Source organism: Ylistrum balloti, unplaced genomic scaffold, assembly GCF_031769215.1.
Source record: "Ylistrum balloti isolate Yb309-2 unplaced genomic scaffold, AGI_CSIRO_Ybal_v1 Utg370140, whole genome shotgun sequence".
In the NCBI taxonomy this organism is placed as follows: domain Eukaryota; kingdom Metazoa; phylum Mollusca; class Bivalvia; order Pectinida; family Pectinidae; genus Ylistrum; species Ylistrum balloti.
Window position 1 is genome coordinate 264,336 of NW_026782147.1, and position 27,046 is coordinate 291,381.

The 27,046-nt window shown below is 35.9% G+C and overlaps 2 protein-coding genes across 2 annotated transcripts; both read right to left on the bottom strand.

Annotated features, from left to right (window-relative positions):
* Positions 1-989: 989 nt before the first annotated feature.
* On the bottom strand, positions 990-26,830 carry LOC132550687 (dual specificity protein phosphatase 3-like). Its single transcript, XM_060214778.1, has 4 exons — positions 26,764-26,830; positions 5,246-5,421; positions 4,516-4,739; positions 990-3,869 (listed from the first exon to the last, which is right to left on the bottom strand). Exons 2-4 carry the CDS (start codon positions 5,383-5,385, stop codon positions 3,631-3,633), a joined length of 603 nt encoding a protein of 200 aa, XP_060070761.1. The 5' UTR covers positions 5,386-5,421; positions 26,764-26,830; the 3' UTR covers positions 990-3,630.
* Positions 12,850-24,976, bottom strand: LOC132550694 (uncharacterized). Its single transcript, XM_060214786.1, has 4 exons — positions 21,655-24,976; positions 19,582-19,735; positions 18,021-18,145; positions 12,850-14,213 (listed from the first exon to the last, which is right to left on the bottom strand). Exons 1-4 carry the CDS (start codon positions 24,974-24,976, stop codon positions 12,850-12,852), a joined length of 4,965 nt encoding a protein of 1,654 aa, XP_060070769.1.
* Positions 26,831-27,046: the final 216 nt, after the last annotated feature.

Sequence of the window (27,046 nt, forward strand, 5' to 3'; positions counted from 1 at the left end):
CACGACCAGGAAGTGAACAGACAATGTGTAAAGCAAAACCATTATTGTGATTCAGAATTCGGAGCAAAATACTAAAAGAATTAAACTCAAATGCAACTTGTATACAGTTTGGTTGGAGAAGAAGGCATGTTTGTTAGAGAAATGGAAGTTTACCATGGAGAAATGGTTTTGTAACTTAACTTAGAGTAGTTCAGATGTTGATAAAGGATTTGTCAGATTATAAGTGATTGATGGTGAAACAAATATAAACACTAAAGAAATAATCATAATAGGTGACAAATTGAATTGTTTTTTCTCTTATGCTTTCCAATAGTTGGATACTGCAAGTATGGTTAGTTGTGATGTTTACAGAATAAGTGTGTAGACTTTAAATGCCACACTAAATAAACAACAGGTCTTAGCAGTACAGATGTGAATGAAACTGCAATTCATCAAACATGTTTATACAGCAATGTCACTATAAACTAACCATGAAGAAGTGTGATATTTAAAGTACCGTAAATGACATTCTCCTCAAGGCCATTATGGTATCAATTCTCGTCCTAGGAACAGTGATGGTACACAGTCAGAAATAATGTTCCTCTGACTGTAATACTCTGTCTGAATGAATAATCAGCTGTTATTAAAATCAATTTTTAATCTGCATAACATATCAACATGAATGGGGAATGTAGATATTAATACTGAATGTCTCATTACATCATTTATGATTGTTATAAGCGACAGCTACAGTATTACCTGGTATGTTTGCCTGCAAAGTTCTGTCATTCACATCAACCATAAATTCCATGAAAAAGCATGAATGCATAACCATTACTTACAATGATTTTATGATCCATTTAATGTATAATACTCATTGTTTCAATAGTGCAAAATGTAAATATTTACATTTGTGATATTTGTTCTATGTTAATATATTTTTTATAAAATAACACAAATAGATATACAATCTCAATTTATTTTTCACAAATAAATCAGCCATGATTTTTTTTTAATAATATGAAAAAATGTGAATATAAATAGGACAAAACAAACAAACAAAAACAGGCCCATTGGGCCTGTATCTCCTAACTGGATATTTTAGCTTTCACTTAAATCATATTAATTCACAATTATATTGTTACATTTTTTTTATTTTAATCTCTATTTCCCACATTTGACCCAGTCCCTCTGCAAACTTTTTCACCCTATGACGTTTCAAGAATAATTTGGTCAAAATCCTTGCAACATAAAAAACTGGATTTCAAAGATTTCATCTCTCTAATCTATTGATCGTCAGCCCTCAGGAGGATGAGATCCAATCAAATTCTCTTCACCCATGGAGAGTTGAGACTAAATGGGAACAGAATCTTGGTATTCCTATAGAAGGAGAAGGATTTTAAAGAATTTATTTTCTATGTTGGCCACACTCCTCCCACCCCACGTAGCCAAGACTCATTATTTATACAAAATTGATGTTTATACATCCAAGGATGTTCACACCAAACTGGGACAGAATGAAGACATTTTGACAGAAGAAGGAATTTAAAGAATTTGCTCTATTTCTCCTATTGGGCGTCACCCCTTCTGCCCCATGGGGCGGAGACCCACCTTTTTAAGAAAATAAATTGATTCTCCTTCACCCAAGATTCTACCAGACCAAATTAGGACAATTTCTGACATGCCTAGAAGAAGGATTGTAAACAAGTTGGTATCTTTTCTTTATCAGACCCTGTCCCAAGGGTTCAAGATCCACCATTAATGCAAAGATCCTCTTTCATCCAAGAATGTTTCAGACTAAATTAGAACAGAACCCAGGCATTTATACAGAAGAAGGATTTAAAGAATTGCTGTATTTCTCCTGTTTGGTCCCATCCCTTCCGTTCCAGGGGCTTAAAGACTCATGACTTATACAAAATTTGATTCCCCATCACTCAAGGATGTTTCAGAAGAAATTTTGGACAGAATCCAGGTATTCCTACAGAAGCATTTTAAAGAATCTCGTTTTGGACCCTGCTCTTCCTGGACAAGGGGAGGAAGACCGAACGTCCGTTTATAAAAAAAAAAAAAAAAAATTTCTTCACCCAAAGATGCTCCAGTCCAAATTCTGACCTTCCTAAAACTAAAAAGGATTGTAAAGAATTTGCTCTATTTCCCCCATTGAGACCCATTGGGCCAAGACCTACAGTTTCTTAAAAATATCATTCCTCATCACAGAATAATAATTCAGAAATATCAAAGCTGTCTGAAGATGAAGATTTCAAAATTTTAACTCAAATTTCCTATTTCGAGCCCATCCCCAAAGCTCCCAGGAGGCCTACAAATTTCTCATTCAGATTTAAGAGCCCCTACACCATTCTATGCCCTTCTGGCAAACCGAAATAGGTGGCCAGAATTGGCAAAAAATCATCTGTGGGAGGGGTAGAATTCACAAGCCAAACAGTCTAGGGGAGGGGTCATAATTTACAAAATCAACATACAAGAGAGGGGCAAATTTCACAAAACCAGATGGTCAAGGCTAAGGTTCAGAATTACCAAAATAGTGTAGGGAAGGGGTAAAAATTGACAAATTAAATACCAAACAATGTATATATGAGAAAGTTGCGATGTCTAATCTATTTGTAATATATTGAACAGAGATACGACAAAGTGACATGCTGAATGTTAATTAGAAACACGATTAATCATGCTAAATCTTCCCTTTTGGATCCCACCCCTCCCTCTGTCCCCAGGGAGCCACAGTCCCACTGCTTCTCCTTTCCCCAGGGATTCTTCTGACCAAATTTTTATAAATCTATTCAGTCTTTCATGGCTAGAAGTGATTTTCAGAGGGAAAAATGTAGAGGACGCTTGCCTCATCATGACATCTTAGGACCAAAAAGAGCTTAAAGGACAAAACATGCTTTATTCAGGTTTTTAATGTGTTTTCCACACTGTGTAATTGAAATTGACCAGTAAAAAGTCATTTTCTTTTGTTTCCCCCTCATGTTTTTCCTGCTAACATGTGTAATACCACAACAGATCACTGATTGGCTGAAAGACCCCATAGTAATACATGTTTCCATTGTGACACCTTAGTTTCATCTAATACACTTTATGGGTAACCACCATTAACAAAATATTGCCCATTTAGATTTTGTCAATCTAAGCTCATATATGCTGTCTTAAAGAATATTTGCAGAGTTATTTAAGTTATGTCGTAAAAAGGATAAAAAAATAATCCAATAAATATGATACTGAAATTAAACGAATGTATGAATTGTCACTTCACCAAAGACTAGTTGTCAACATTGATGTCTAGGTTAGGTGTCTGGATGGTTTTCAGTATTGACAAAGCACTGAACTAGTAGTCTATTAATTTTCTACAAAATGTTTATGATTATGAGATCATCTACTAACATTTTAAATGTATATGATTTACATAGTGTCAGGCCAGTTTTTCCAGTGGCACCCAGTTGATGTACTCCAGACAGGATTCAGGCACGGATGCTGTTCTTCGATTCACTACATGAACATAAATCGGAAATGTACATGTAATTCAACCATTGTCTATTAATGAACACTTTTCTAGTCACATACTGATCTAAATAGTTCATTTATTGTTGTTTTTCTGTATTGATGGCAGCACACCATGGCCATGACTGAATTCAATCATTCATGTTCAATGTCTGTTTTTTCATCTTGGTTTTTGTCAAAATGTCCTGCTTTTTTCAATTGTTCATTGAGATCACATAACTGTTGCATGAAGCCATCATTGGGACAAATTTCACGTTTTGACCTGACCAATCGTGTTGCATCCTGAACTGGCATGTGGTGTTCGATCATGAGGTAGGCGAGAACAAGTGTTGCTGACCTACTGGCACCCATCTTACAGTTCACCATCACCTTCCCTGGAACAACAAATTATTTTCAATAACACACACACGTAATATGACTCAGAAATCCTTCAGAACATATGTTTGTCTAAAGTTCTTCGAAAAATACAACTGTTGATTGATCAATGTTCAGGTTGACTATGATGGAAGTGTGATGGAAAACACTGGGGTATCCAAAAAATACCATTTTTTGTTTGGCAGATGGCCCCAAACATTTTCATGTTCAAATAATTAAATGAACACCTGTAGTGAAAGTGACGGACGAGCACACTATCCATTATGCCATCTTTTTTCAATGATAAGAAAAATATTGCTTTGGATTATTTTTCCTTTTATACAGATAGAGACTTAAGACTGTCTTGTATGATGTATTAAACATATCTACGTATCAAAAATCAAACTTTTGTTTTTCTCAAACTTCTGGCATTATGAATGGTTTTTCCCAGATGGATGTGAAGGTCAGGTGGCTGAATTATTAGACTTTTCTTCTGGTAATGATGGTTTACAATGGTAGCTTTCAGCTAATCACTTTTAAAAAACAGGGGAAGGGGTTAATATGGTGCATCATTTTCCAGACCTTATCCTCACCTTCATCAGCATATATTTAAGCAGTAATATTTTTTGATTTCTCAGGTAACAATTCACTTAAATACTTCCTTACCACCAGCATCAATAGCCTGCTGGATAAATTCTACTGATTTATCAAAGTATGGTGTTAACTGGAAATTCATTTGGTCCATGGCCTTGATTCCGTAGTAGATGATATCCACTCGTTTGTACATCTCGGCATTGATGTTTACATGGTAATCAGAATTCCCCTCTGCTGCGTTTAAAATGTGGGTAATTCCAATTCCCTTAAGGCCCATTCTGTTCTTTGCAATTGATCTTTTAAGGAAAACGAAACAGTTAAAATTCAGAATTTATATATGTCAAAAGCACACAACAGTATAGAATAGAATTCAAAATGTGAAACAGGTAAATATATCGGAGTATCTAACAGATTACTGTGAAATCAATTATACTTGTCTGGGCCCCAATTTTGTGTTTTGTTCCAAAAATAAATGTTTTCTTTAGCTCTTGATTTCGTGGATAAATCTTCTATCTATCTATTATTCTTTAGACATAAGAATTCATGGATTCAGAGATTCAACAAATCAAAGTAAATCCCCCCAAGAAAACGAATGAGTGTTCACTAATAATAGATATAATTATGTAGCTTGATCTGTACAAAATTTAGGTGGGTTTTAAAAAACTTAATTTGGCAAAGTTACAAAAAATTTAATCTTAATCCTTACTCGCCTATATATATATTGGGGAATACCTTGTTGTCAGATCAGACTAACTCCTCTTCTATATAAATGTTAGGGAAAATCTCGTAAAATCACACTTACTCCTCGCCTATAAAGATATTGGGGAAGACCTCATTGTAAGCGTCAGATGGCATCATACAAAGACCACCACAAGGACTTGTGATAATATCCGTCAACTCCTCCGGTGTGCAAGGATAGTCTGGTGTTGTCTCTGTTGCCATGACTACTTCAATGATCTGTCCTCAAGTTGAACAAAGCTGCAACCCGAAACAAGAGATCAAACAGGGAACATGGTACCCACAATTGAATAATTTTGTATTTTTTGGTTCTATGTATGACAAGCCTTTTCTCTACTTTCCCCTTTTTTCCCAGTCATTTGATAAGAAGGGAATTCTACACATGAAATCTGAGAAAAATCTACCATGAACTTTTTGAAAAATGACAACAAAAACTTTAACTATCAAAATCCAAAATGGTCTCTGGTCAGCCATTTTGTTTTCTTGAGCTGATGCAAAATTGAATGAGCACAGCATTTGATTGAAAGAAATCTATACATCGAGTTTGAGGAATATTTTACTTGTACTTCTTAGGAAATAGCAATAACAAACTTAAATTGTCAAAATCAAAGATGGCTGCCTATTGGCAATTTTGTTTTACTGATCGTTCTCAAAATTTAATGGACACAACTACAGCCATAGGAAATATACAAATTAAACTTCAGAACTTCTAAGGAAATAGCAATAACACACTAACTCTCAACACTAGGGACAAAGAGGAACCTTTTGTACAAATGTTGAAGTTAGAGAGCAGTGATCAGAATTCTTGTTTACGGGCAGACGACAGATGGAGAACAAGGGATGATTTGAACAGCCTTTCATCTGATGATGGTAACTAGAAAGGCAGAAAGACATGATGATAATATGATGTGAAATCATAAGTTTTTTTAAAATGAAGAATTAAAAAGCAATAACCCTGAGATGTACGATAATTATAGCTTTGTCAAATGGAAAAAAATTATTTTGAACATTAAAAGTCAATGTAAACAGGTTTATAGCTAACTCAAGTTGATGAGAGTCATTCAGGCATAAGTGTTCATACTGTAAACATGGTATTTTTGTGGTTATTTATTTAAAAGCTTTTCACACCGAAATAATTTTGACTGTACCATTGTGAATGTACTAATTCCCTTTGCACTAACTGGGAAAATGTATGATAATGCACTAAAACTGGATGGTTTAAACTATTATATAACACAGAGTCACTGAGGTATGTGAGGTACCTGTACATGTAAGGAGTTAAGGCCACAAGAAAGTTGAAAAGGGTCATAACTCTACATAATAATGAAAAGGTAAGGGTCAACTGCACAACCAGATGGGTTTCCCCTGCTTACTCTGGTTTCCTCTCGCAGTAACACCCCTTGCATTTTTTTTTTTTTTTTCGTTTCTTTTTTTTTCATTATATTTAGGTTTAATATAAGTTGGATAAACTTGTCAATGTTGTAAGATAAATAAAGTCTAATACTGAAATAATGTTAAATATTGAAAAAAATGTACAGTGGTGTGTCAGGAACCTATTCATGTACCAGTAAGTAGATTTAGAGAGAATCTCAAACAGAGGTTCTACTCCACAAAAAACCAATCAGTTTTAGTGATAGAAACATTGGACTTACCTATCTATAAATAAAAGTAGAAAGGATGAGGCACAACACACATGGATCCGCTGCATAGTGTATAGTTTAAATTACATCCTACGTGCTGACATGTTTCAGCCCAAAGGAGTTGTTACCTACCTATAGTAAGACTATCAAACTATACTCTCTATGAAGTCAGTATAAAATGACAACACATATATTCTATACATTATGTAATCTTTAATACATCTAAAGCAAAACGATAAGAACAAATGGAACATATGAAAGTCATGCTGTTCAAAACCATAATCACGGAAAAAATTCTGTTTACAAATCATGCTTTTTTCTGCAAAGTGAAAAATTGTCAAGTGATGTTTATGATAATTTCAAATTATTTTAAACAATAAACTCTTTTTTTTCAAAAAACTAGAAATCAATAAAAAAAAAAAACTGTCAAAAAACCCTTTTTTAATTGTAATAATTTTACAATCTGATTTCCTCTAAAACTTCTGATTAACTTTATACATTGGTTTGAAAAAAAATGAGACAAAATTCCACTTAAAAAACTTGATCAATGTTATATAAACAGATGTATTTTAGAGACTGGATTGTTCAGTCTGTCTTACTTATAAGGAAATAAAATATCATACACAATGAAACATGAGGCACACCATTTATACAAAACTGACATTCCTTCACCCAACCATGCTTCAGACCAATTCTGGACAATATCATGTGATTCCTAAATAACAAGATAGATTTTTAAAGAAATTGATTTCTTTTCTCTATTGGGCCCTGCCCCTCAGACTCTGAGAGGCCAGACCCATCATTTACACAAAATTGGTCACATTTTTACTGTCCCTAAGGATGCTTCAGACCAAATTTGATTAAAAGCCACTCAGTCATTTATGAATAGTTGCAATATATAATAAAAGTTGACAGACGCCGGACACCAGACAAACACTGGATACCACAATATCCCTATAGCTCACTTGGCCCTTCCAGCAAGATGAGCTAAAAATCAAATACATACAAGGAAACTGGATCAAAATCCTCTTAAAGCAAATGTCCAATGTACTCAAATGTCTGCTGCTGTTCATGAATGATATTGCTAACTCTTTCATTTCAGAGAAATAGTGATAAGTTAAATAACAGATCAGAAATAATAGTAAATTTAAGGGAAATTCTGAATTTGAAATGTGTTCTGGTTAATTCAAAAAGGTAGAATTGAATTTTTTTTCAACTGAAATTTGAGTTTTGAAATAGATTGAATTTTTAACAGTAAATTATAGGTGGAATTTATAAATGAAGATATCAAGGTATAACTACATAATGGGATGAAAAATCTGTACTTAGCTGGAATTGGAAACTTCAGACAAAACATGATGCCTTAAATGAAAACGTAATGACCTTGTCATGTTACAGTACTTCATTGCTGGCAAAACAGAAAAGTACATGTCTTTCACACATCAGCACATTCTCAGCACTTCAGAGGTTACAATCACTTTCGCTCTCTGCATCCCTGGAACATGTCATGGCAAAATTGAAGGCACAAGCAAAGTTATTTGATTGGTTCCTGGAGAAAAAAAGCTGACCAATCATAGGCTGATATGCTCCTTTAGGAGATTACAATATAAGAGACATGTACATCATAGGAAAAAACTAGTCTTTTCATCTTGTCCACAAGATGTTACACATGAAACCTTAAATTTTGCCATGACATGTCCCAGGGATGCAGAGAGCGAAAGTGATCATACCCTCTGGAGAATCAAGGATAATATCAATAGTGTTGGGTATTGCTGTGAAAGTCATACTGTAAACTTTCATAATTAGGACCATTACTCAGCCATTCAGTTATAAGTTGATCGTTTTTCAGGTAGAGACCTTAACGTCTGCTGCACATTGCATGTATATTTGTATTCAAAACATCAGATATTGCGTAGTCAGCTAGAAAATTAGGAGGTGAAAAAGTTTTCAAAAATTCTGAATGAAAATTGTAGTTTTTGTGTTTTCTGCTAAATAAGTATCCTGTTCTAAGAATCAAGTTGGAAAAAAATTGTCAAAAATCTGATCAAGAGGGTCACAGTTACATAATATGTAGCCAATATTTATTTCTATCCAATAGCTTTACTTACAAACTTCCATTATACAACTGTAAGATATCTAGAGAATGATGATTACCACCATAAGTAAATGATGACTAATACTTGACAAACTGCTGACCCTAGAGGGCCTGGTCAAGGCACCCAAAACAGGTCACATGGTACGTTTTCAATCTTAATCAGCATTTTCTTAAACAAAATTTTGATCCAATATATGGTTTAAAAGATCCAGGGCAGTTGGAGATCAGAATGTGTTTATATGGGAGGCCATTGGAGCCTTAATAGGCCCCCTTCTCCCTCTCAATCCCTCTGTGTCGTTCCCATCTGTACAGGATATTTCTAACATTTGATCAAAATCAGACATGGTCTTTCACAGATTGTTGATTGATAATGAAATGTGACCTCACTTAGAGTGTCGTAACTAAGCAACCTGGGTCATGTAGGGTCAGTAATTGACTGAGTAGAGATTATGAATGCAGTTTTTTAAATAATGATTAAGTTACTCATAAGTAAGTTATTTCACTGTTGGCCAATGGAAGTTTTTTCAGTAATTTTTAAAATCTATTTCATGTAAAAAAAGACCAATTATAAATTGTGTCACTGTGACCTACTTTATCAGTTTTTTTTTCAACATTATTCTTTGACTTAGTAGTTTTTAGCAGAAAACATAAAAACTAAAACTTTCACACTAAAATAACTTTTTTATCAACTTTTGATTTCCAAATTTCCTTGATCATGAAAATTGATCACTATGTGATGGAAAAATGGGTCAAACTGGCACCCCTACTTTTAGTGTTTTGATCACTTGCTGGCTAATTAACACATCAATGAATTGCCTATACAATGTAATTGCTATATAAACAACGATTTCAGTGAAAAAAAAAGTAATTTGTGCTTTTTTCTGTAATCTACTACCAGAGATTTTGTAAGACATGTTACTGATTGCTTACTGGTTACCAGAGCTACATGGGAGGTACCTTCAGTTCAAAAACAATTACACTTATAACAATGATGGAAACACAAATCAAAGCCAGCTTGCCAGAAAACACGAGTCTAAAGTGATAAGTTTTTTTTTTTAAAAAATCATATTTTGACACCGTGCTTGATCAGACAGATTTCCAGAAAACAAGACTTATTTGGTAGTTTTATCCAAAAAAAGCTGTCAAAATTTAAATTTAAGAAAGAATTTTTCTTTTTTGTTGTTTACTTGTAATGAAAATGGCATTTGTATGTTGATATTTTGAATGACACATGTTACACTTAAATATCTGTAAAAAAAAAATCAATTTACACACCAGTAAACAATGAAAAAGAAAAAATTCTTTCTTAAATTTAAATTTTGACAGCTTTTTTTTTATTTATACTACTTCAATAAGAATAATAATCATCATTCATTGGACCTTATACGCACCAACGGAACAGCCCTAAAACTGATGAAACGGCAAAACAGCTGATTACAATTTGACAGGAAAGGCTGTCATATTTGATGATTATCAAAAAATAAACAGCAATTTTGTTGGTAAGACCAAGTAGAAAATACACACAAGAAATGTAAATATTAAGAAATAATAAATAACAGACTGTCAACCTGACAAATTGTCAGATTACACAAATTCTAATTTGGTAGTTTTTATCAGAAATGATAACAAGACACTAAGTTTATAACGGGTTTGCTAGGAGAAGTTTAAAAAAAGGAAACAATAAACAAAAACAAAAAAACAGGCATCACTAGACAGTTATAACAACAAGCATATCCTGCCTTTAATGATTCAAAATCAATGAAAATTACATAAACAGGCAACATTTTCAATCCCTTCATTTGATGAAGACAGACTCAAATTGTTTGTGTTGCTCACCTGCTTATTAAAGCGAACTGTCCATGTCGCTCACCTGCTTTTTTATGTTTTTGGTAAATAAATCTGTCATCAGTTACCTTCATACATCATTGTTTTATATATAGGTAACTCTTCACAACAGTTTACAGATTTTAACATGTCTGATTTCCATGTCACTGTTAACTGTGGGTCACTTAAGCAAAGATAAGGTTGTTCCTGAAACATGACTAAGCCATGAACACCCCTATTACCTGGACTAGATGGACGACAGATGTTGCATCACAACATCAGCTGACATGGCACTTTGTGACATATGTCAGATAACAAATTAACTGGAAAATCTCAAAAAATGATTAAATAAATAATCTGAGAACTAAGGACGTTTCACCATTTGATTTTTTGATTCAAATAATCATTATATATTTTCTCATCAGAGTACAGACCAAAAAACATTATATATATAATGAAAGAAATCAATATATAAACAGGAACTTGAACAACAACATCAAACATGCAAGGACAAAATTTCAAACACATGCACCAGCTTTGTTTACTTCTCTATCACATTATTTAACTTGTCTGAAGGAGTTTTACTATAACATGTATCCATATGATATATATTTGTGTTACAGTCGGAAACAGATCGAAGCCAGCTTGCCAGAAAACACGAGTCTAAACTGATAAGTTTTCTTTCATAAAAAATAATGATTTGACAATGTGTATCACATTATTTAACTTGTCTGAAGGAGTTTTACTATAACATGTTTCCAAATGATATGAATTTGTGTTACAGTTGATAGTTAGAATTTTACCTTAAGAACACAAAAACATTTCATCTCAACATAGGTCAGCATTTAATGATTTATAGTTCTCACCAACAGGGTAATCATGAATTAGACATTAATGGAAAAATTATTTTTATACTTATGCACAGATGAAAGTCAGCAAAGCTGATCAACTAAATATATTTTTCTAAAAATTTGTTTGCTGACAACCACTTTAATTAAATTCTACACATTTGAAAAAGGTTACTTTCATAAAGCCTTGCCAATGTTCATTAAATAAACTATGGTTGTAAAATGTCAAGATATTTTCAACACTGTTCTCAAAACTTGAATATTAAAAATGAGTTGGCATATTTATTAAACAGTCTTGAGTTAAAAACATGAACAGGACAGTGGGTAAATATTCATAAATGAGTGACTAGATGTTAAGCTTTGCATGGGTTGCTACCATGCTTTTACCATATTAAAAGGAATTCTGATTACTGATTGCAACACCAAGATATATCAGTGAGAGGAAGTTAAAACTCCTTCAGACAGCACATCAAGAAAACACTGCTACTACAGTGACACAAGGATTCACCTTGTTAATACTTCTAAAGATGGCAGTGGTAACCCCATATACACTACAGATCCATGCAGTGTTTATTCGGTTATATAACATATCATGCTACAGTCAATGATTACTGTAAAATCACATATTTTTGAGGGGTTAAATATTCTTGGTTTTTTTTTTAATTTTTTTTTTTTTGTGGACAATTAATTTCATAGATAAAATTATGTCGATGTACCTACTTATTTCAACAGTGTGTGGACATATGAATTCATGGATTGAAAGTAAGAACGAAACCACCGAAAAAAAAATCCCCCTTAAATATTAATGACTTTACTTTTACTAATTTGAAAGTTTGTGGATTGAGAGTAACAATGAAATCAACAACAAAAAAATCTCCTTAAAATGAATGGTTTTACAGTATTGAAATAAGCCACAATTTTGTTGATGATGCAAGCATAAAACAAACCCTCAGTAATCAAATGAGCAAGTTTTTCAGCTGATGTGTAGGAGTTTGAAACATCTTCCATCGCAAAATTCATTGTTCTTGTTGTTTTGTCATCATATCATGAAAACCTTATACCTTGTACCATTTTACCACATAAAATGTCTTCCAGGAGTTCTAAAAATGTTTACAGCCTGTGTGTGTTTGTGTGTGTGGGGAAGTGTTGTGAAGATATTGTGGTATGATTGTTTTTGGGTTGCCTACCGATACAAGTATTGGTATAACTGGTCACAGGACTATTAATGACTTTTTGCCATGAAGTGTTTCAAATTCCCAATTTACACAACTCCTTGCTTATTTTGATTTAGCACCAAGAAATTTGCAGCTTTCATCATGTTTTTCTCTCGAACAAGAAGGTCCTCCATCTTCGCTTCTTCTTTCTTATCATTGCATACTATGACAAAATGACTGTCCAGTTTTCGGGCACGTCCACGCATCTGTACCAGTGCAGTCATGGTGGAAGGAGGGTTCATGGAAACCACAAGTTCACATTCTGGTAGATCAATCCCTTCCTCTGCCACAGCTGTAGCTATGACAATCTGGAACTTGTGGTCTTTGATTTCCTCTAGAGTCTTGCGTTGCTGAGCAACAGACATTCCCCGCTCTGCTGCAGCGCCCCCATGCCCAACAATCTTTTCCACAGCCAAATTTCTTTGTACGATTTCAGGATGATCCTTCAAAATTTTGTGCAAAGTGGTGGCAGTAGCCCTCTGTTTAACCAAAATGAGGGCCAGTGGTCGACTTTGTCTGCTTTCACCATCATTCCACTTGACGTAGTTCTGATAAACAAGTTGCTCTATCAGACATTTCACACTGGACGACATCTCTTTGTTTTCAGATTCATCCTCAAACTTCAGATTTGATTTCAGGAATTGCTGCTGCATCTCAATTGAATGCAGGATGCCCTCACATGGCAGACCAATTTGTCTGGCAAATTCAAAATTTTGGTTAAGATCTGTAGCCATGAGTTCCTGTATCTCGATCAAAGCCCCAGCATTTCCAACTTCAGCTGCTACGCTGATGGCCATGCAGATACATTTTATGTGTCCTATCAAGTTATGAACATCTATTTTTTTATCAACACCTGAGGTGTTGGGTTTTGCTATGTTTATCAAGGCCATTAGCTCATCCAAAACATCACCAGTGAGATCTTGTGCATGTCTCTGGAGATCTCTCTCCTCCAATGGCTTACTTATCCCGGACAATCCCATGTTGCTATGTTCCATAATGTTGGTTTCTGCAGCAAGCCTCAGGTAACACTGTAATAAATAGACTTTGAGATCCCGCTGGAATTTTTCCTCAGAAGTAGTAGTTTCCATGACTGCAATGTGAATCTTAGCATTGGACATGTAAGCCTTCAGCTCATCCTTTCTGTTCTCAACAATAGCCATTAACGACTCCCCCAGGTTAATCTGTAGCTGTCGGAGCATGTCAACTGTCATAGAAAAGTCTTTTTTCCCAGCTGGTGAGGCTGTGAGTCCTAGAATTTTACAGCGATATTGTTTGGGTATCTTGTAATGGTGCGTAGCCATTAAACTGTTATAGGAATGACTTTTCATACAATGATGGGCCTCATCAAAAATCACCAGACACTGATCCTTCCAGTGTAGCACTTCACTAGCAAGCATGTTCTCACAATATGCTGCAACAAACCAAGAAAAATATTAAAACCCTTACATAGGATCAAGAAACAAATATAAAGCCAAGAGGCCAAAGGGGCCTGCAGACCTCACATGGATATTTAAGGAAGTAAACATACGGCTAAGAGGCCCAAGGGGCCTGTAAATCTCACAAGGATATTACTACATTTCTTAATAATCATACCTATATCTATAGCAGTTTCAGTAAAAAATGCTTACAAATGTTACATCATTGTCCTATTACAATAAGCCCATCCCCTACTGAAAAACTGACAGAGGTTATACAATGAGTGGTTGTGATATATGTTTCCTTCACTGAAGTTAGTTATTTTTCAAAAGATACAAAAATCACCAGCTTAAGCAAGCATTTTTTGTAACTTTCAGAAAACAACTATCCTGAGTGAAAGAAACACCATGTACAACAAGCATAAAATTGTGTAACAAATTTTCACAACCATAGAAAAGATATTTCCAAGTTGAATTGACCTGTCCTATACACACGTGTGTTTTGTTTACATCTTTAGTTGGGATGTAATGATTTGACCTTAAATGAAATGTGGTATGGCTGTAAGATAAACAACTTGATCATTCACATGCATATTACAAAACTGAGAAAAGTCCCTGGAGCATGGCCAGATACTAATGACATCATGTAACATTTTTTGTACTGGTATATGCCCAATAAGCATATCCATGCTTAAATATTGAGGATTTCAACCAAGCCAGGTTCATACGACTTGGGAACTAAAACCCAGGGACAAGCATGAAGAAGACAGATTGAGATTCCTCAGAGTAAGGATGTGGCCATTTTTCTTACCTGCAACTGCATGGAGTCAAACCTGTTTTAAAGACTACCTTTACACAAAGGTCACCTGTCTACAAAAGCTAGTTATTTGGTTCCCATGTATTGTAATTTATAGTAATTGACTTAATGATAATGGGTTTGGGATCTCAACTGCACTCCTCAATCTCACAGCTGGAACCTCATGAGCCCAAACGTTTTTAACCTGTAGTAGCTATTTAGCCATAAAATAGGGATTTAAATCAACTCTCATTTACAAAGGATCCCTGAGACCTTGAAACGCTTGTTAACCTCAACCCCTGCCGACATGCCAAGTAGACACTTAACAGATAAGTACAGACTTTAGGAAATAAATTTGTACTGCTGTCCTACAAGACATAACAATTTGAACAGCCAGTTACCTCATCATGTAGGCTAAAAAACCATCAGAACAAATCAGGAAACACAGCACTTTCATCATAAAGTGTGCAGAATCCATATATGAATACTACTACAATTTTCTACATCAGGAGAAAAACAGTTATATCTGGTGAAATAGTGATAACATGCACTCCTTTCACCAAGGGCACCGCAGTTTCCTCCCTTTATTGAAAACGAAAAGGTTAGAATTCACACCAGCAAGAGTTATCAATTAAAGTTGACATAACATGTTTCACAGTTATTATTGTGAAATAGATAAGTCTAAATTTATTGTCTATTGTAAGTCAGATGAAGATATTGATCAACAGGACAGACACTAACCTGCTGTTGCTATGATGATGTCATGCTGCAACATGGATATAAAGATCGTAATTAACAGGACAGATACTGACCTGCTGTGGCTATGATGATGTCATGCCACTACATGGATATAAAGATCGTAATTAACAGGACAGACACTAAACTGCTGTGGCTATGACGATGTCATGCCGCTACATGGATATAAAGATCGTAATTAACAGGACAGATACTGACCTGCTGTGGCTATGATGATGCCATGCCGCTACATGGATATAAAGATCGTAATTAACAGGACAGATACTGACCTGCTGAGGCTATGATGATGTCATGCCACTACATGGATATAAAGATCGTAATTAACAGGACAGACACTAAACTGCTGTGGCTATGACGATGTCATGCTGCAACATGGATATAAATATCGTAATTAACAGGACAGATACTGACCTGCTGTGGCTATGATGATGCCATGCCACTACATGGATATAAAGATCGTAATTAACAGGACAGATACTGACCTGCTGAGGCTATGATGATGTCATGCCGCTACATGGATATAAAGATCGTAATTAACAGGACAGACACTAAACTGCTGTGGCTATGACAATGTCATGCCGCTACATGGATATAAAGATCGTAATTAACAGGACAGATACTGACCTGCTGTGGCTATGATGATGTCATGCCGCTACGTGGATATAAAGATCGTAATTAACAGGACAGATACTGACCTGCTGTGGCTATGATGATGTCATGCCGCTAAATGGATATAAAGATCGTAATTAACAGGACAGATACCAAACTGGTGTGACTATGATGATGTCATGCCACTACGTGGATATAAAGATCGTAATTAACAGTACAGATACTGACCTGCTGTGGCTATGAGGATGTCATGCCGCCATGTGGATATAAAGATCGTAATTAACAGGACAGATACTGACCTGCTGTGGCTATGACGATGTCATGCCACTACATGGATATAAAGATCGTAATTAACAGGACAGACACTAACCTGCTGTGACTATGATGATGTCATGCCACTACGTGGATATAAAGATCGTAATTAACAGGACAGATACTGACCTGCTGTGGCTATGATGATGTCATGCCACTACATGGATATAAAGATCGTAATTAACAGGACAGACACTAACCTGCTGTGACTATGATGATGTCATGCCGCTATGTGGATATAAAGATCGTAATTAACAGGACAGATACTGACCTGCTGTGGCTATGACGATATCATGCCACTACATGGATATAAAGATCGTAATTAACAGGACAGATACTGACCTGCTGTGGCTATGACGATGTCATGCCGCTACGTGGATATAAAGATCGTAATTAACAGGACAGACACTGACCTGCTGTGGCTATGATGATGTCATGCCACTACGTGGATATAAAGATCGTAATTAACAGGACAGATACTGACCTGCTGTGGCTATGAGGATGTCATGCCGCCATGTGGATATAAAGATCGTAATTAACAGGACAGATACTGACCTGCTGTGGCTATGACGATGTCATGCCACTACATGGATATAAAGATCGTAATTAACACAGATAGTGACCTGCTGTGGCTATGACGATGTCATGCCACTACATGGATATAAAGATAATTAACAGGACAGATACTGACCTGCTGTGGCTATGACGATGTCATGCCACTACATGGATATAAAGATCGTAATTAACAGGACAGATACTGACCTGCTGTGGCTATGACGATGTCATGCCACTACATGGATATAAAGATCGTAATTAACAGGACAGATACTGACCTGCTGTGGCTATGACGATGTCATGCCGCTACGTGGATATAAAGATCGTAATTAACAGGACAGATACTGACCTGCTGTGGCTATGATGATGTCATGCCACTACATGGATATAAAGATCGTAATTAACAGGACAGACACTAACCTGCTGTGACTATGATGATGTCATGCCGCTATGTGGATATAAAGATCGTAATTAACAGGACAGACACTAACCTGCTGTGACTATGACGATATCATGCCACTACATGGATATAAAGATCGTAATTAACAGGACAGATACTGACCTGCTGTGGCTATGACGATGTCATGCCACTACATGGATATAAAGATCGTAATTAACAGGACAGACACTAACCTGCTGTGGCTATGATGATGTCATGCCGCTACATGGATATAAAGATCGTAATTAACAGGACAGACACTAACCTGCTGTGGCTATGATGATGTCATGCCGCCACATGGATATAAAGATCGTAATTAACAGGACAGACACTAACCTGCTGTGGCTATAATGATGTCATGCTGCCACAGAGGTGTTCCTCCTGTTGATTGTTTTCCGCCACACACCTCTGCAATTTTCAATTCTCTGTCAATCATCTTGGATGGGTCATTTGGGTCAAACCTGTTAAGAATACCATAAAATCAAACTTGATTTACAAAACCGTCCTAAGTCACTTTTCCATATGAATTCAATTTCAAATTCATTTAAAACTTCACTACACATTACAATTAATTACAACTGCAAGACTACAGCAGTGCATTACAATACATGTACATTAAACTGTACATAGCGAAGGGGCAAAGATCTACATGGAATTAAATTTAAAACAAAGTACCAAACAGCTGGCAATTTTCATAGGAAAATAATTGGGTGATTTTCCTTTGAAAAGAACAAACCATATTTTCGAAAATTGAGAATTTGTAATTTGGATGCAAAAAGACATCTAATACGCCACAATTCATCCTTCCATAATTTTAAACAGCCAAAAAAGGAAACTGCAAATTATTTTTGAAAATAATCTTTGCACCCAGACCTATTCATACATGAAGTCTTTCTGATTAACTAATTTGTTTGACATACCTGTGAACTACTTGGTAATTAACACATTCACTCTAGACACATATGGTAATAGGAACAGAAAGATGCATGGCCAGACAAAGGATTTGAACCTAGAACCCTCCATACTGTAGACAGACCCCCATTTGAGCTACCTGGTTGCCGACAATCAACCCAGTACGGTGTCTCTACATTACTCCCAACATTTTCTTAGTCTTTGCCACTGCAGACACAACTTTTTACAACCCAGGTTTGGGTATCCATTTCTCAAGTATTCACCACCTTGAATCAAGGGTTGGTTACAAGTACCAAATGCAGCAGTTCTATATATAGATACACAAGTGGCACAATGGGCCTGAATGCATCACCTGTTCTGAAGCTTACACAAAAAACTGTTGGTTCATACAGTCAGTTTCTGCAAGCCTATTCCTAAAATATGCTACTCAACAATTACAATGACCCAGGACCTAGTGCTTGTTGAAAATAAGAAAATTTAATTCATTAACACACTTTACCACTATGGGTCAAGGTCAATCATTTGAACAAACGTGGTAGCACTTAATTCAAGCATGCTACAGTACCAATATCAGTTCCATGGGTGTTTTCATTATTATGAAGTTGTCTAGAAAATTTGTCACATTTCACCTCTGAGACCTTGAAAGTGGACCGAGGTCAATCACTTCAACAAACGAACTACATGGTAATTACAGAAGCAGTATTTGTATCCTGGCACTTATCGTTATTGAGAAGTTGTTTGAAAGAGAAGGTTAACACAGGATGCCTGCTTCTCAAGAGCAATAGCTCACAAGTCCTTGACTCGGCCAATAGTAGTGCCATACAAAGCAATCACCCCCATATTTCTGCTAGAAAGGGTTTGATGATGACTATACATTACCCTAATCTTTCCAACACAATTAAATTACATTTATTTACATCCTAGACATTTCAGTTCTGAAGAAGTTGTTTAAAATAATCATTGATCATAGACCAGTACTCTTTACCTTTTGTATTTGCGATTCCCCAACTGATCCCTGATGTATTTTGCCTGTTGAAGGACTAGTAGAACTTTGGTGACTAGAAACAGGACTTGGTAGCTGGGGTTCAATTCCAGCATGGCGCTTATAGCCATACAGGCTATTAGTGTCTTCCCTGTCCCTGTATTACACAGCAAAAACCAAGCTTTTATAACTCAAATACTCTTCAACAAAATATGCAGGATACTCATTCTTTTATGAAAGGATGACCAAAGGAGATTAAATGGCAAGGTTGCGAAAATCATCATGATATTTAAAACAGATTGTAGATAATGATTCTTTTTATATGTAAAGGTCACTGAACTGAATAAATATAAGAAGAATTTTTAAACATTTAAAACTTTTTTTCCAACTTCATAGATACCACATTTTTTTTTTCAGAAACACTAAAAAGTTGTCTCAAATACGTTTTTGAAGATATGACATCCAAAATGTCCTATATGTTCTGTAATTATTAAATTTTTTTTGCATGTTTTTAAATTTTGCAGCCTTACCAAAAGCTCACTGCAAAACCAAATGTTATCCTCATGGAGGTCTTGAAACTGAATACAGTTTACCTATTTTATTTTCTTGGTGTCTCGTAACTATTATTTGCTGGTTTAATCACACCTTGAAATAGCTAAAAAAATATTCAATTGATTACATTTGATTTTGATGATATTCAAAAACTACTATAATTCAATGTACTGTAAAATTACTGATTTTTGTGGGAGATTCATTTTCAACAATTTCGTGAGCACTCTTCATCGACAAATTCATATATTCACAAGCTAATATAATTAAGAAATTCATATATTCACAAGCTAATATAATTAAGAAATTCATATATTCACAAGCTAATAGAATAAATGAATTCAACAAGAGATCCCAGAGGGATCTTTGCGCCCACCATTTGAGGATCTGTTTTTTAGTTCTTGAAGATTTGTTTATTTTTGTTTGTTTGTTACAGGTGTTGTAAATGTTCATGAACTGGTCTTCATTGAATGTACTCAATGATGGCACAAGATATTTTTGTTAAGCACCTATCAGCAAATATCATTTGAAAAAGATCCCAAAGTATTATTAGATAGCAGTCAGTTACAGGTGGATAATGGACAATATGCTTGTGCTGTATTACTGTCAACATCCAAGATGGCTGCCTGTGGGCCACCTTGATTTCAAATCAGTCCAAAAAAGGTACAATGCACAACTAGGGACCAAGAGAAACCAATATCTATGAAATATCAGAAGGATCCATCCAGTACTTCCTCAGATATAGCAGTAACAAGATTTTACTCTCAAAATCCAAGATGGCGGCCTATCAGCCATCTTGAATTCGAATCAGTCCAAAAAAGGTACAATGCACAACTAGGGACCAAGGGCAAACTGCATATGTAATTTGAGAAAGATTCATCCAGTACTTTCCAAGAAATAGCAGTAACAAACTTTTACTTCCAAAATCCAAGATGGCTGCCTGTCGGCCATCTTGAATTCGAATCAATCCAAAAAAGGTACAATGCACAACTAGGGACCAAGGGGAAACTGCATATGAAATTTGAGAAAGATCCATCCAGTACTTTTCCAGAAATAGCGGTAACAAGAACTATTGTTTACGGACGGACGGACGACGGACATCTGATGATGGTGGGCTAAATATTCACAAGCTAATATAATTAACGAATTCATATATTCACAAGCTAATAGAATTAATGAATTCAAATATTCACAAGCTAATAGAATTAATGAATTCATATATTCACAAGCTAATATAATTAAGAAATTCATATATTCACAAGCTAATATAATTAAGAAATTCATATATTCACAAGCTAAAGGAATTAGTGTCGGTAGAATGATTGACCTATGTTCACATATGAAATCAAGCATCCTCAGAGAGGTTTTTTTTAAATTGCAAAAATTGAGCACCATAAAGATATATGATTTTACAGTAGGTCAATGCAGTCTTCAACTCTGGTAAAACAATAAAGGAAGTCTTTGTTGCTCATGATTTCATCATAATGGAAAACAACTATTTCTGCTACAAAGACTACCGTGTCTCACCTGTTGGGAGGAAGCAGATCCGGTCTCTAGCTAAAACTTTCTGGAATAGCTCCCACTGGTAACCTCTCGGAACAGTTTTTGTGAAGCTCTTTTGATCTTTAGCATTCTGCATCTCGACTAATTTATTGAGAGGTGGGTGCTGTCGAGACATTGCTGGTTCTTTGGCTAGTTTCTGTCGGTGATGTTTGCCCTTTAGATGGTCCTGTAGGGCCTTCTCTGTATCCATAGGCATTTTACATGTTGAGCAATAATGCTTGTAATTTTTTGAAACCAAATTTTCTGCTTGAGACAATTCTGGAATCGTTGGTCTTTGAGGAACATCTTTAAGTTTCTGGCTGATCTGAGACATCAATTCAGTATGACTCTTTGAACCTTTATCCAACTGTACACTTTCCATGCTGCTGTCAATATCTTTATCTGGATCCGATTCATATTCCTGTAATCCACGACTGTTCAGATCCTGACTGGGTTTCCTATGAGTTCTTCTGTTTCTTAATGCTCTGGCCGAGTCTGTTCCCTCACTTCTGCGTGTCTGGTTTCCTGGAGTACTTTCTCTTGAACTTATAGACTCCAGTGAGTCCATATCAGACAAGTCGACAGTTGTTCGTGGCACAGGTATGTGTTCAGAAGTCGTGACTTCAACCTTCTGTCTTTCTCTGCATTCATTTTTCCTGGTGAAGTCATTTACATTAACAGACTTTTTCTCAGAACTGTTTTGATCCTTTTTAATCTTCAGTTCTGACATACTAGCAAAATTTGGGAAGAGGTCTGGAACGTCATCATCTATTGGTTCAAGAGAAGGCATTCTGTTATCATTACCACTCTGCAGTGAAGATCGGTCACTGCGGTAGGATGAATGGCAACTCTGGCTGGACAAATGGCTACTCTGAATCTGATTGGATGAGAGGATGCCATGTGACCCTAAGCTGCAATCTTTGTCACAGCCTGCATGTTTCGGTGAATGAAGATCAACACTAGGTGATCGTGAGTGTGGAGGTGACCTTGAGGACCCCAGAGACCCTCTATTACTGCTGCTACTTATTTGAGATAAGAAAGATGGTTTGTGAACTTCCTTTTCCTTCAAACTTCCTAAATTTAAATTACATGCGCTCTGGTTTAAATTGAGTGTGTCAAATCTGTCTGGTTGATTAGAGTCATAAACAGATTTTGTGAGTGTTTCCTCATGTCCACGAACACCATCAGTTACACTAAACTGACTCAGAGAAGCAGGGTCTAAACTTTCAAACTGGCCTAAGGAAATGGGTTCAAATTTCCCACCACTGGATTCACTCATGTTCACTGAAGTCACATCTTTCGTAAATGACTGTATCTTATCAGCAGCCGAACCAGTATCAAAACTCCCTTTGGGAACTCTTACAATCCTTTCTTCACTTGTTTCAGTGATCATGACCAAGTTCTCCTGAAATCCAAGTGAGTTTAATCCATCGGTGGCTGCCTTGTGCTTCACACTCTGTTCATGAATCTCCAGCTGCTCCTTTGAGTTCAGGTAACAGCCACAAACAATGCAAGGATACCAATTTGTATTGTCCAAAACTTTCTGTGAAGGTGCAGGACCAGGATTGTCAACAGAAGAGTGTGTCTTTATAATCTCCACTCGTTTTCTATGCTTATCACTGTTATAATGTTGCTGGGCACTCTCTTGGCCTGTAAAAGGTACCTTACAGATTTGACAATACAAATCATCATTTGGTGTGCTGGAAGTCTTGTTTTGACTGCGCAATTTTGCCTTGTTATGGTTTTTACCACTGATGTGCTGCATGGCATGTGCACGGGATGTGAGGTCAATGGAACACAAATTACAGTATCCTGAGAGGCCACTGAACCAGTAATCCTGCAGGCCATCTTCAGACCTAGGAATGTTTCCACCATCTAATATTTGTTTGCTACAGCTAGTTGAATGTGACACCTGATAATTCTGATTTTGACTGATGTTTTCATTTTTTATTTCTTCAGATGCTGATGAATCAGAACACCCAGAAGTATCAGATCTGAGTCCTTGACCTGAATTCGGCCATTGACCCTGCAGTCTTGGAGACAAGGGCTGTGTTTCTGGTGTTCTTTCAGCCATACCTGAAGACGATGATAGAATTCCATCACTTCCACTTTGCATTCTCTTTTCCCATACAGCTTTTGCCTTGGCATGGGGCTTGCCAGCAATATGTTGAGAAGCGTGTTGTGTTGATGTTAATTCTAGCTGACATATGTTACAATATCCCCTGTTACCCGTCATTTCATACTCCTTTGTGTCACTGAGATTTAGAGCTTTAGCATCTGCTAGCCCCTGAACTGCTTTAGCATGTTTCGATCCAGACAGATGATCCCGTGCATGTCGCTCTGATGTAAAGTCAATGTCACAGACATAGCATTTGCCACGGTCACCATTCAAATAATACTCTGACGAGTCAGACATATTTGGACCTCTCTTCGTTTCTGTATCTCTATGTTTCACAAGTGCTTTCTTGTGACGAGTTCCTGTCAGATGTGCTTTAGCAATCTCTTGTGAATTTAATGCTACATCACATATAAAGCAATGACCAATCTTTCCATCGAACTCACAGACTCGATCAACAATAGCCAAATTTGTTGTTGCTTCCCTTTGCCCTTGTCTTTTGACATCCCTGCCTGGTGGTATACAGGTAAGATTCTCAGTCGGGTAATAAGAGGTCTCCATTACTGTACTCAAAGTTGGAAATCTTTCCGTTGTGTCCATAGAAATATGTTCAGCCGATGCTATTTTTTCCTTATGTTTTTCACCTGCAAAATGAACCTCTGCTTTTTGCTGATCAAAAAAACTTTCACCACATGCATTGCAGGTATCCACTACAACGCAGGATACATTCTGATTTATCATAGCTATCGGCTGCAAAGCCGATTTCTTCTTTGCATGCTTTTCACCATTTATGTGCTGATCTGCCATCATTTTCGAAGTTAATTCAACATTACAAATATGACAATAGCCCCTTTCTCCATTAAAGTCATAATCCCTCTTTCCCTGGTTGGCAATCTGCTCCAGTGGAGCACCAATAAACCCTGTAGCATTGTTGTTTAAATAGCTTGCAAAAGTTTTTGCCTTTTGTGTCTTTTCCAAGTGCCTTGGGCTATTAATGTGTTTGCAATATACCTCCATAGAGTTCATAAAAACATCGCAAACATCACATTTAAATTGATGAGGGTCTGACTCACACCTTTCTTTATTTTGTACAGCTTTCTGGTGAGCTTTGCTTTCAAAGTGTTGTTTTGCTGGAATTTTCCCACTGAATTCCTTCTTGCATACACTACAGACAAACTTTTGGTCGGCCATGTTTCCACGTTTTATGGAAGATTATATCTTCACTTTGCCAATCTGAAACAGTGAAACAATAAGTATTATCAAACACTGCAATGTTATAAGTGACCTGTTAACTGGCAAATTCCATCTTTAATGACAGTTTAGAAAAGTAAACACATTCCTTGCTCAATCCAATCTTATACTGCCAAAACTTCCCAGACTTCACAATACCATATGGTACTTTTGATCTATTTGAGCGCTGGACGTCTTGAAAATGGAGCAAACCTTATCCAAATGTTGTTGGTGATTTAATATGAGTAATGTCAAACAACCTGCCACTGCTGGGGTTCGAACTAGCAACTCTCAGTCTCTAGCCACACACTGTACCACTCATCTAAAAAGAAATTCCAACTAGGTGAGGTTAGTAAAGAGACCTGTACTCTCAAACTCTGCACCACTCCTTCCTCCATAGAATCTTTAACCCCAAAATAATCACAACTTTCTCACTATCTCAATCGCCTATAGCTTCTTCCTTTGAAGTGGTCAACATCCGCAAGAGGAAGGAGTAATGAAAAAACACCTTCCACTGCTGAGATTGGAATTAGTGACCCTTAGGTCTCTTGTCGCACACTCTACAAATCACCTATAGGGAAATTCCCCCTAGCCAAGGATATAGTACTATAAGGCGGCCTGTACTCTGAACTTCTAAAGTGTAATAAACCCCCATTAAACAGTTATTATTTTGATATGTTTTATATATATAAGTTAGTAGAGCTGTGATCAGCCAAAGGTTCCCATTGTTTACTTGTGGCACGACCAATTCATGACTTCGTATGTTTTGTAACATTACCAATATGAGAGATGTGGAGTGAGAACATTGCGAAGTTTCAGATACGTGTCATGTCAACTAAAAATGCTGAACAAAATCTTAAATTTACATCAATTTCGTATGAAAACACTTCACACATTTTTCATTTTAACCTCACCAGAGGTTTCAAAGTATATTTCATGTAAGAAATGGAAGCTTATATAAAATCATCTACTTATTTCCATATGCTTTACACTGCAATGCTCTATGTATAATCAGTATCCACTGCAACACCGTTATATTGATTTTCAAAATATTGATTTGATACCACACCCAGTCATAAATCTAGTATTTCAAGTTATTAGGTCTGTATGATTTTTGAAATGCCTTTTCCGCACACATAAAATATCAGAACATGAGCTGCGACATGGGCTCTATTTGAGAGGAAAGAAATACAGGAAAATATTAGCTGATATAGGCCCATTTGATTAGGCAGTTACAATAAAATGTAGGCCTATATACACAATACCTTTACTTCATCCAGTGTAAATGTCACACACAGCTATGCGTTGTATATTATACATTTTGTTTACATTTCTTTGGACGGGAGACTTCAAGGCCCAGATAGCTTGCAACCCCAAGTCTTCGTCCTGATAAAATGCGAAATTTGGAAATTTCACTTTCGTTTTTTAGATTCCGAGAACTCTACTTTCATTTTCAATAATAGAAAAAATGTCTAAACACATAACCAAACAATTTTAAGAAATAATATACACCTTTCTATCGATACATTAAGACACGATATAATATTTCATTCGACATTGAAAAAAAAAACAAAACAAAATTATAATATTGCATCTTACTTACACGTGTGTGATTCTTCGTCTGCTTCATCAAGAATCTTCGTTTTGCCAGTGCAAAGTTCGCGGGGTGAAAATACCGGTCGACATCATCGATAAAATAATCCATTAACATACAATTTGTCTCATCTACAGTAAATATGTTACATTACCTCAATCGTGTGTTCTCATTGACGACAGCAGCAACAGAAACCCTCGCTTATTACGTCTGTAAATCCTTAAATACCTTCCTGGTGTGCATTGTAATTTCTACCCAGTATTATAACTACCAGGACGTCGTTGGGGTTCGAGGCTCATGATCGGCATGGATTTTTTTTTTTTTTTTTTTTAAATTCATTTTTATTTTACATTTCAAATACAATATACATTGATAAAACAAATTTGTATAAACAATGTTTAAGTGAGTTACAATTTTCAATACCAATTAGAATAAGA